The sequence below is a fragment of the Mizuhopecten yessoensis genome, unplaced genomic scaffold (genome assembly GCF_002113885.1).
Source record: "Mizuhopecten yessoensis strain PY_sf001 unplaced genomic scaffold, ASM211388v2 scaffold3253, whole genome shotgun sequence".
In the NCBI taxonomy this organism is placed as follows: Eukaryota; Metazoa; Mollusca; class Bivalvia; order Pectinida; family Pectinidae; genus Mizuhopecten; species Mizuhopecten yessoensis.
This window is the reverse complement of record NW_018404952.1, coordinates 202,353-214,160: the sequence shown is the minus strand read 5'-3', so window position 1 is coordinate 214,160 and position 11,808 is coordinate 202,353. Positions and strand designations below refer to the sequence as shown.

Below are 11,808 nucleotides of genomic sequence, written 5' to 3'. Positions count from 1 at the left end.
TATGTTCCTGAAAATTGGTTGTTGTCCCTGAAAATTGGTTGTTGTTCCTGAAAACTGGTCCATGTCCCGACAACTTGGATATGGTTTTTAAATTTAAATGGTGCTCCGCTAATTTGGAGAGTGTTTCCGTAATTTGGGCCATGCAAATATGATTTAGATTGTACATCATTAAGTTAGCCATGCATAGATTATTTAGCTGGTACGTCATTAAGTTGGGTCATGAATTTGTGATTTAGATTGTGTTTTGTAAAATTCAATGCTAATTGAAGTTTACTGGTATAATAAGGTAGATTAAGTCGTAGAATTGATTTTTTCGCCCTTAAGTGTTTCTCAGTGTTAATTAATCATCTAAATATTTAGAAGAGTGATTCAAAGTAATAACATCGGATGTATAGGGATTGAAAAAAGTTAAAACAACAGCATAAATCTCGTAGCACTTCTGAAACAAACTTTATGAAGCCGTACAGTTGGTAATGTGATTCAGTGAACAACCATTACCGATGTAACACGTGTTGGCCGTTACTGCTCGTTTTACTCGATATTATTTTATCCTTTGTGTGCTTCTTTGTGCTCTCCAATAAAATATATTTTCAGCAAATGTTTATTTTCTCATGAAACCAAGATGTTACCTGCGTGATACAGAAAATCAAGTGGGTGACGAAATATTTGATTGTATCACTATTACAAAAACAAGCAATGTGTTATCGACATACATTTGTATGACTGAACCTTCAGTCGTGGAGGCACGGTAGTCTAGTGGTGGGCGCCGGGCTCGTGACCGAAGGGTTGTGAGTTCTAGTCACAGCACGGCACGTTGTTGTATCTTTGAGCAGTCCAGTCTACTCAGCTGTAAATGAGTACGTTGTTGGGCAGTGCTAGCATTGTAGAATGCTAGCCGAGAGCGCCAAAATGGCAACACCGGCTGAATGTTCCCCATAGAGTTGAGAAAGATACTGGCCCTATAACCACGGAGAATAATTTGTGAACCGCTTTGAGACGATCTACAAATTAAATTTGGTTGTGTTAAAGCGGTATATAAGAACCTCGAATTTTATTAATATTAGTTATGTTAAATTAGGAAATATCAACGTATTTTGCAATTTCTGGTGGTTAATGTAAATATTCTATCATAAATTCACTTAGTTGATAAAGTATTATCGCGATAAACAAATAAATTACGTAAAACATTATAATTCACATAAATCATATTGATTATGAATGCCAACTAAAAGCTGTTCACTGCTTAAATAATTTTGTTTTCTTGAGGTTTCAAGAAATACATACACATATGATTACATATATTGATGATTACTGAAATCAAATAAACGGAATTATAACTTATATAGGTATACATACATGTATCTGTAATTGATTTAAAAATCTTCAAACAATATGGCCCATATTTTTGTGTAGATAACTTACAAAGGTAATACAATTTTTTTTTTAATATAAATTCATATATAAATCGCAGAAAATAACACAATCTTACCACCAGCATGATATCAGTAGCCAACAGCGTTAAGCTCTATACCAGTTGTCTGTTTACAATGTATAAGAACACGAAACTTTGAGGTTTCGAGTCTATCAAAAGATAAGATAGATTATATGTGCTACGATTAAAGTCAGGAATTATTTGGAAAACTTCAAATTTAAATATGGGCCGGATGTATATACGCACACCATGAAAGTCAACAATACTAAACAAAATGTAGATTTTTATACCAAATCAGTTCAATTTAGTATAAACACCATTAATGCGTATTATTACAGAGAAGGTCCTGACTTATATAACGTGTTATCATATGCCTGTTTTCATACCTTCACCCCGTGTGTCAGATACAATGTATAGGTAGCTCTTGCCTATCTTGGGTCTGGTATAAAAGAGCCAGATTGTAACTTTTTTATCAACACATATGTATGCATTGTACTTTGAATATTCAGTAAAAATTAAACTTTAAAAAAAAACGTATGGAGTGTCGCTGTTAAAGTTTACTACTTTTAATGTCATTTCATTTCTGCAAGTTTCCGTTGTCTAAACTTTTTTTATTAATCCGCAAATTATTTTTGCTGATCATCCAAGTACTCATTTTTCGTCCATGCTTCAAGCAATTTTTTTTTCAAAGAACAAATTCATTAACCAAATCTTTGGTGTAGCAAGTATCAAAATGTTTTCCAGATGCGGGCCAATACACCTGGCAGAGGTGACAGTGCTGGATTAGGTGTTTTTATTTTAGTTTTGTATTAATTACGGCCCATTACAGAATTGGGGACTTGCTTTTGAACCTTCCATACATAGGGACCCTGAAACGACCTAAGTGAGTATGTTGCACTCGTATATATTTCTTTTCTTCTCATTTTTTTCATTTCACGACGCCTTACTTGGTAATACCAAATATACTAAAGTCCTTAATATTGGGTCTAGCTTGACGTTCAGTTTTAGACAAAAAGCGGCAAGGACAAGTTTACCCCTGGCTGATTAATGTGACTGGGTTGAATGCTATGATGGGTTTTTTCGGCATGGTTTCTCTTTTATGTACAATGTACATGTGTACGACTCTAATGTTATCATCGGTTCTACACCGTCTCCAGCTCACTCGTATACGCTACACACGTGGATGCATGTCAATAATGACATTTGCAGTCAATAGGACATTCAACGCAACGAACACATTCGGACTTAACCATAGACAAGTTAACTCATTTGTGTCCAATAACACTGAATATAGACGTTTACGAACAGGGATACATGAAAAATTCAAACGGTTTAAAGGTAAACGATACGAATTTTATCAATAGCGGTAGCATTTCATATTACCGATATGTTGTGTTATAAAAGCAACATATCAGTGACACATAAACTGTATCAAATACATATATTTTTTTGTCATAATTGGCACGCACCTCAAAATATATAGAATGAGTGTATTAAAATATATTTGGGGTCTTTTTAATTGTTGATTTCCAGCATGACAACAGGGTTGACTATTATTTTCTAGAATACTACCTGTGTGTTTAGCTGATGAGCTGCCTTTATCTATATCTACGTTAATCTGTGAACAATTGTTTATGGACGTTGGTCGGGTAAACATTGCAGTACTCATATATTCATTGAATACGTGCCATTGGAATTTATATATGCCTGGAGGGTCAAACAATTATTTTATTTGCATATTTATTCACACATTGCGTTAAGTTCATGGTGATAGGTGAGTATATGCTGTGGCCGAATACTGATGTAAATAATAACACATCAGGAACAAATCTCTATAGAAAATAATTAAAATCTCGTTGTCATATTAACGTTTTATCTAGCTTGCAAAAATCTGTTATCAATTATAATGCTGGTTGACCATTGTATTTGACATTATCCGCTTGGGAAATATGCATGATACTGACTTCATGCTGACTGAGCATTGAATACATTTGGCTCCCGGTAATTGGACTCTTCACATATTAGTATAGGAGACAATTGAAAAAAAGCAATATCGTAAAACAAGTCAGGATCAAAGGATGGAAGTCTCCGGGGATGTGAGTCTTTGTAGATATGATTGTAATGACACTTTCCGCGTTTTAGTGTGGAGGTCATACACAGAGTGCAACGTAATATAACCAGTTAAGATCTGAAGGTGACAGTCTCCAGAGTACGAGGCTTTAGATAAATTACACCTTTATATCTGTACTGTCGGGATGAGTCCTAATATGAAAAACGTTATTATTGTACACTATTAAAACCACTTGTTCCATTTCCATTTCTATGATGTAGTTAGTCGGGTGTCGCACTGGATAACGCATTCGTTTTTTAAGATGGCCGGGGGTTGCTCCCCTACACCTGCTAGACCACGTGGGTTTTCCCTGGGTAATCAGGCTTTCCTCAAATATGGAGACTTTCTGCGAGCTAACATCTGACCCAAACAAGACATTGATATAAGTTATGTAACATATCATTATTGTTGTTAAATATCTATAAATAATTAAAGGCGCTTATTTAAGCATTGAATTGTTTTTGTATGGTATTTATGATCTATTTGAATGACACAGCTTTGCAAGCAAACAACATAATGCGCGCTAGCATTTCAATACTTATATTTACGTTTTCTCTGCCTCTTATCTTCTTCTTTAACTTATAATTTATATTTAAAATTAAAAATGCCCGCCTTATCGACAGTCCACACAATTTCGTTCAATAGTTTGAACAGCGTATTGTTGCGTGCTGATTGGCAAACAAAGTAGTACTTTGAAATTTTAACAAACACTTCAATTTTATTCCATAATTCAGAATCAATACAATTGCGTATGATATGTATATAGGGTGATTAAAGTTTATCAATAGAACTCTGAGCTGAAAGATAGATTTTAAATTGTTTCGATTTTCCCCCGGAACAAATTTCGCGCATGGACAAATACAGTGAACACCGTAAATCCGACCTTGCCCTCCACGAGGGAGTTATTTTTGAAAGTTTATTCGAAGTCTTCTCTTTGCTCATTTTGTGAAGAATCCAGACGTGAATGTATTTGTTGATTGTATGGGAACCTGACAACAGTCGGTAGATTCCATAACAGCCTCGTTATTTGACCTGTCGTCAGAATTACACTGAGGAACCGTAGATGCGAGACGCGTGAAACTGATAGCGTTTGAAGTGAGTGATCTTGCGACGGAGCACAGGTTCGTTACAAATGTCTAAAATGTTTATGTGTGCTTTGACTCATATCAGTAGGTCTGAAACATGTGTCAGTAGGTCTATGGAATATGTGTGTTTCAGACATTTGTAACGAACCCCTGTTGATCAGTGCAGTGTAACAGACGATATTTCTGATAAATTGCATGAGCGTTAAAATTGTTTCCATTGCCGGCATTGGTGATTTCAACCGATGTGCATTTTGTACGATGTAGCAGACCTTGGTCTTGTTTTCGTTGTAATAAAAGTGTTTTTTATCTTATTTTTTATTTTGCACATAAATTTACAATGACATTGTCAAATCTCACAATGCCCAGCGATATTTCAGCAGCCGTCATGTTTATTTATATTGGATATTGTAGTTCCGGTCAGTGTTGTATTAATACGCTAAGAATTGTGTCTCGTGATGCATGGTAATCAAAGTCCCATCAACGACACAGCTTTCAAAGAGGCTATATAGTGACAATGCCATGCAAATGTAAATAAATCAGTATGAATATCGATATCAGTAGATGAGTAATGACTTAATTTGTATCATATCATTTGCATTCAAAGATATCCCTCTCTTTGCTCAGTCTATAATTGCACTCTGTTTCAATACATCCGATTTGGTATCGACACAAATTCGCAGCGATATTTTAGGATAAGAAAGGATAGTTATAGAGAGCGGACTGGTACGAACGGAGCCCGGGAATGAAGGGTTATTTTAAGTTTTGGTGCTAGGAGGCAGTGGGAACCGACCGGTTACTCTCGGATTTATCGGCGATGACTTCTTGCTAAATAAAGCCTATTTGATTGGTATTTGAAACGATTGAAATCAAATAAGATAATATAATATTCCCGAAAAAAAGAATAATTCTAAGTTAGTCGAAATGAGTTAAACAAAATAAGATTTGAAACGTGTTAAAAGGTCGACGTGACAAGTGAGTATTGACAAATTGGACAATACCCACTTGTTGGGGCGACGTTTTAAAAAAAAATCATTTTTTAAATGTGTATCCCTGTCTAAATTTGAGCTAAGTATTCAGCACACAATTTATTTCAAAGCTGATGAGTCTGAAATGATAATGGCACAAGCAGGTATATTATGTTGAAATGTTTTGATATAGTCATGTTTGTTGAATAAAACAGCAATGCAAAACATCAATCAATAACGCAACACAGGAATGACATTGACGATGAAAGGCAACACCTGCGACTCCGTTACCAACACACTGCTATGTACTGAAACATCTGACTGTGTTCGTTTTACTCTTAGCGTACTTAATGAATCAGTTTCTTTAATTGAAGCGTTAGCGTATAGGTAGCTTAAAGGGTCAGCCCGAAGCGATAACACAATACGAAATGAAAAGGAAAAATGAATTAATCTTGTTACTGACTCCAAACTAAGCTTATTTCCTATCAAACTTGGACTATTATTTCGTTTCATAATTGTGATAAAACAATGAAGTTTGTCAGTCGAAATTCCAAAAAAGGAAAACGTAACTGTAATGGTTTTGAGTGATTACGTCGAATCTTTGTGTGTTTATCTAGAACACTTGACAAATGTAACAAATATTTGAAAAAAATAAAAATATATAATGAAAACAAAAAAGCAATATTTTATAATACTCTTCCCTATGAAAGAATCTTCCCTCAATAGATCTATAGAATCTTCAATCAAATGCACATGAAGGAACATTTAAAAGGTTTAATTAGGAATAAAGAAAAGTATCGCTCTGTGTAATGTCTAACAATTGATTATTTTACAAGCTACTGGCCCGTCGAGTGTCTGTCAATAAGAAGTTATAACGACACAGGTAACCGTTCGACATTCACGACGTTTATTTGCACAGTGTCAATAATACAAACTCTCACCGACAACATTCTGTCGTTATATTGATAATAGGATTTTGATAATGACCTTATTATCTTTTATTATATAAATAATGAACCTAAAATACATTCATTATATTATATCCTTAACAAGACTGACATATAATAGATGAAGGTATTGTCAAGTTTAATAATTAGAACTACGCATTATTCTCTTATATTGTACCATTCCATTTATTTCAGAACTTAGGTAGATCTTGGAAGTCCCTGTCCTTGTTACAAACACAATATTGAAATATTTAAGCATGAGACCATACAGATATGTACGTCTCTACTTGAAAAGCATTTCTTGTTATCTCTCAATGATATTCCGTATAACATATTTTGAATCAATCGTATATGAAAATCTTATTTTTTTGTGAGATTGCATTATATTTATAAATATTTTACTGAGACATACCAAAGAAACTTTAATGTCAGACGTCTTATATAAACATCTATAGGTGACTTCACAACTGTATGTACCTTTTGGAATAGAGATTTTATAAATATTTTTTCAAATTATAGGAAATACAACATTAATTCTAAAAACTCAAACTAAACCTTAAATTAACAACAAGTGATTGATGTGTTCAAATTGTATGCATTTACCATGTAAGGTCCCTTTATTTTCTAGCGCCTTGCTTGGCCACACCTCACTTTTGGCTTTAATGTTGAACATTCGCCCAGGTGAGGAAGGCAGTGGGCTCTGTCCCCGGGCCGGGAATACTTACGTCCTAAACTATGGTAGTTGTTATTCCCTGCTTAACATTCAGCATCAAGGTTAATGGCAACGACTGGTTCACCTGTTGTCAGTATAATGTGACCGGGCGGAATGTTGTGCTGGGTGCCTTTGACATGGTATTTAGGTAGATAGCACTATAAAGCCGGCATCAGATCCGCGTTATCACAAGAAGGCAAATATACCAACATACCCTGCCACCGGCACACATACACAAATGCACACATACAAAAATACACGGAGGCACGTCCTTAAATGACCTTAACTGTCAATAGGTCGTTAAGCTAAAACAAATCAAACCAAAGTGACTATTTATGCTAATATCATGATGAAACAAAAATGTTACAAGTATGGAGTGAGCCATCTTCATCAAAGTTAGGTTCCATTTTACATGTCCTTGGGCGTATCTTTAGAATATATGTAATACGTTGAAATAGTCTAATCGATTGCGAAAGTAGAATTATGTCTTTAATTTAGGAAATTGAACTTGTATCCAACGGTCCGAATACTAACATCGATTTAAGATTTAACTGTTTTCATTTTCTCTGAGTTTTGTTTCAATATATTTATATTTTGTAATTATCTCACCCCGAGAGAGAGGACAGATTCTATTTTTCCATAATCAGTTAAAGAGACCTTGTTACATGTATCTACATTGGAACCCTTAAGTATGTTTTTCTTGTAAGTATTTTCACATTTGATCTTTGTATAAATTTGGTACAAACTCACACAAATGAGACGATACCAGGTTGTCCTGACAAAGAGCTGTTTCTCCATTAGTTATATAATGTTATTTTCTGTGATAGAAAATAAATAGAGTAAAATACCAATACTTATAAATAAAATATGTTGAGATTAAATGACACTGTCCATAAATAATCGGATGTCTTGTCAGTGCTTGACATTCAAACAGTTACGTTTTATACCGTTTCAATTATTGATACTGCATTGGCCACATTTCAAATGAAATCAATATGGCTACAAAGAGTGACACTTGCGTAGAGACCCCGCGAGACTATCTGTTGATGATTATAAACGACCGGTTTGGTTTGCCGGCAGCCATTGTATGATTGTAGCATAGCATGCTCATCGGTGATTCTTCTACAACAAACTGTGAATGTGGAAGATTTGAAAACAGGAATATAATTATAACACAAAAAACACGCATTTCAAATCAAGATGAAGCCAGGACGTCATCTGCGGAAAGGAATCACAAAATTCGCTTGGTACATTTGAAAACATCGTTACGACGATTACTTTTGTTGAATTTGAAGCTTAACATTTATAAGAGGAAACCGTTAACATGGCGTTATCAAAAAGGGGAAAATAATGTAGCTGCAAAAAGTATACAAACGCTAAACTATACTCTGTTATATTGCCTCTGGATTTAACATTTGTTGAATTGTACCAGCTTGAATTTGGTGGTCTTAAAGACGATAATGAATCAGCATCAGTATCCCGGAGTTGTAGTTGGTTTCCTAACACGTAAGTATAGTTCTCTCGTTGCCATTTAAAGCTAGTTACTGTAACCGTATGCTATTAACTTTTAAGTGATTTTTTAAAATTGTTTTATTCTATTATTTTTTCTGTACATTCCAAGTTTCATGAGGCAAAATTCTTCAAAGTGACAAATCGATCTATTTCGCTCGTTGTGATTTGTCACTTGAAGGATTTATGTATTACCTTATTAAGAATTATGAGTGATTTGTGATTTCAAAATTTCCAGCACATCTTTTAAAATTATTTTTGTCCAAAGAGCTGGCAAGATGTTTTGATAAGAATTGAGAAACTGTAAATATATATTATTTAAAATATTTTTTTCAACTTCAAAAGGCCAAGAAAATAAAAAAAAAGGGTTGTTTATCGATTTAGAACCTGCAACAATCGTGTTTAAGATGCTTTAACCGAAACAGCTTGTCCCTATGTCTGCTGGTTTCATTGTCTTGATCAAATTTTTGTTGAATATAATGTGGACATGGGTATGGTTTTAAATAGAAATATACCATTGCAGAAGGTTATAAGACAGCAAGTCAAAAGTAAACATGAAAAAGAATCGAAAGTCACCGCCAATCAACATTCATATTGATCGCGTCACATGTTAAGCTATAAACTTAAAACCTGGCGTTGGAATTATGAAAACGTATTCACAATTGTAAAGGTAGCATCACCGTTGCTTAAAGGTGATAGGGTTAAATATTAATCCACAAGACCCGTTCCTCAGGAAAAGTATGGGAATGTCGTACAGCAATCAAAAGTGTGTCAAAAGATTCTACGATCGCTTTTTACCATATATTTCGGTAATGAGGCTGCCATTGACTTTGTGTCATAAATAAAGCATTTTCATGTCTTAGTTTCGAACGTTCAGGCAATAGTATTTAATATTCTCGTTGTTCAATGGTCGATATATGTAAATGTGAAAGTAAAACTCCAGGTCATGATCTCATTGCTAAATAGCCTTTGTAGGAATACAACATCAAATAATGCAAATTGATTCAGTAGTAGAACACATTTAGTCTCCATTGAAAAACAATAAACAATGTCTCTTCCTCAATAACCATTTAAAAATGGCAATTTTGGGCAAATCTTAAAATATGTGGAACTCTTATGATTGTGACTGTGCCCCAAAGGACTTTTCAGAATGTATAACTTCATTATTATTTCCAATGTTTAAAAGTAAAACCAAATGGGAAAATTAAACTGTCAATGCAGAAACCTCAAGAAGATGATACAAACCCTCAAAACATTGGAGGTACGGTAGTCTAGTGGTGGGACGCCGCGCTCGTGACCGATGGGTTCAGGGTTCGAGTCACATCACGGCACTGTGTTGTATCTTTGAACAAGATTCTTTACTCTGTTCTAGTCTACTCAGCTCTAAATGAGTGCATGGTTGGGCAGTGCTGGAATTGTAGAATGCTAGATGTAGGCGCATAAATGGCAACACCGCATGTATGCACCCCCAGGTAGTTGCGAAATATATTGGCTGGTAGCAAAGACTCTATAACAACGGATAATGATTTGTGAACCGCTTTCAGACAACCTACGAGCTAGATTGTGATAAAGCGGTATAAAGGAACCTCGAGTCATTACTAGTATTATAAGTTATGTTTTAATATTCGCTAAAGTAAAAATGTATAACATACTTAAAACCAACACAAGATTAAGCCTTTTCGTGAAATTGCGTGTATTAAATTCTTTCTTATCGTATTGCACAATTATTCATCGCTAATGTGTTTTTATGTCCATATGCATGATATTATATTTGCTGTTCATGTAACTCTCAAACATAAGCTGCAATATTTATATAATCAGCTGCTTTATACAATTAAGCTTCATTTTGTTTAATTAATGGAGTTTTGAAACATGTTTCAGAAAAAATCTCTTACTGCGAAAACAATCAACTAGTGCGCGCACAATCATAAGTAGACGTCGAAAATTGCAGCTGACAAAAACTGTATACTCAGGATATTTAGTTGTCATATTATTTGCATGTTGGCAAAATAATAACCTTTTTGATTTTTTCATTTGCAATAAACCTGATTGGCTTTTTTTTCTTAATTTGGCGCCTCAAATTGTAAACAATCACGTAGTTCACGGACCATGTCAGGACTGACCTGAACTTCTGAATGACATGTGTTATAATAGTGGCTGTCATGTCAGAGCAAGCTAACTTGTTTTGCTTTATTTAAAACATGACCAGGTATGCAATTATATGTGGTATCATGGACAGATCACGCTATGACAATTCCAAACCAGATATTTACATCATGGCATTTAAACTTACCGTTGTCATGCAATTAACAACCATCTATTTCATTTTATGCTCTGGGGAGCTATATGTTTTACGTGAAAAGAGCGATATTTACCTTACCGCAATCATATCTAAAGGCAAAGACAAAATATCAGTGTATATTGATGTGACCACAACATAGACGAAGTGCGTCATTTGAGATATTGGCTACCTCATTTTTATAACATACCTTTGTTAGAGATTACATATTTTTCCAATAAAAACACATTGTTGCAAAAGCAGAAAAGGCCACGTGATTTAGACCTTTTACAATGTTGAAGTAAATGAAACTCGAAGAAAAGACTGTCTCATGAAACATGTAAGCTACTTCATATTTATCAAATATATATTTGATACAAATATTTTGTAAATGATCAAAACCTGTTTCTCATAAAAAGTTGGAAAACATGAATAGGTGTCATTCGTTTTTCTTTAATTCGTGGATTATATTATTCATTGGGACTTTGACATCGCTATCATTTTTTCTCAATTTTCATTTATTCTGATCTATATCTACATTATTTCCTTTCACTTACTTTGGTCATATTTTGTAAGAAAAATCTGATAATGATATGAAAGAGTTTTTTTATTTATACAAACACCGTTGATTGAGGGTTCAGAGATGTTACTACCAAGAACGGGAAATTAGCTATTATGAAACTGAAATCGTAACGTTAATTGCAAAGCTTGAATTATAAGACAACTATGTTAAACATGATCTAAGTGAAGACTGGCACAGCGGCTGAAGC

General features: G+C 34.3%; 1 protein-coding gene across 2 annotated transcripts in view; it reads left to right on the top strand.

The window, feature by feature from the left end:
- LOC110447265 overlaps positions 1-11,808 on the top strand; it is a 49,231-nt gene that overhangs the window by 23,131 nt on the left and 14,292 nt on the right. The window contains exon 1 of one of the 2 annotated variants that reach the window (XM_021492839.1): positions 8,354-8,757. The exons of the other annotated variant lie outside the window; for it this stretch is intronic. Coding sequence (XP_021348514.1) covers positions 8,712-8,757 — 46 coding nt within the window. The 5' untranslated portion in view covers positions 8,354-8,711. Of the gene's footprint in view, positions 1-8,353; positions 8,758-11,808 lie in introns of those variants that run through there. 2 annotated transcript variants of the gene reach the window in all.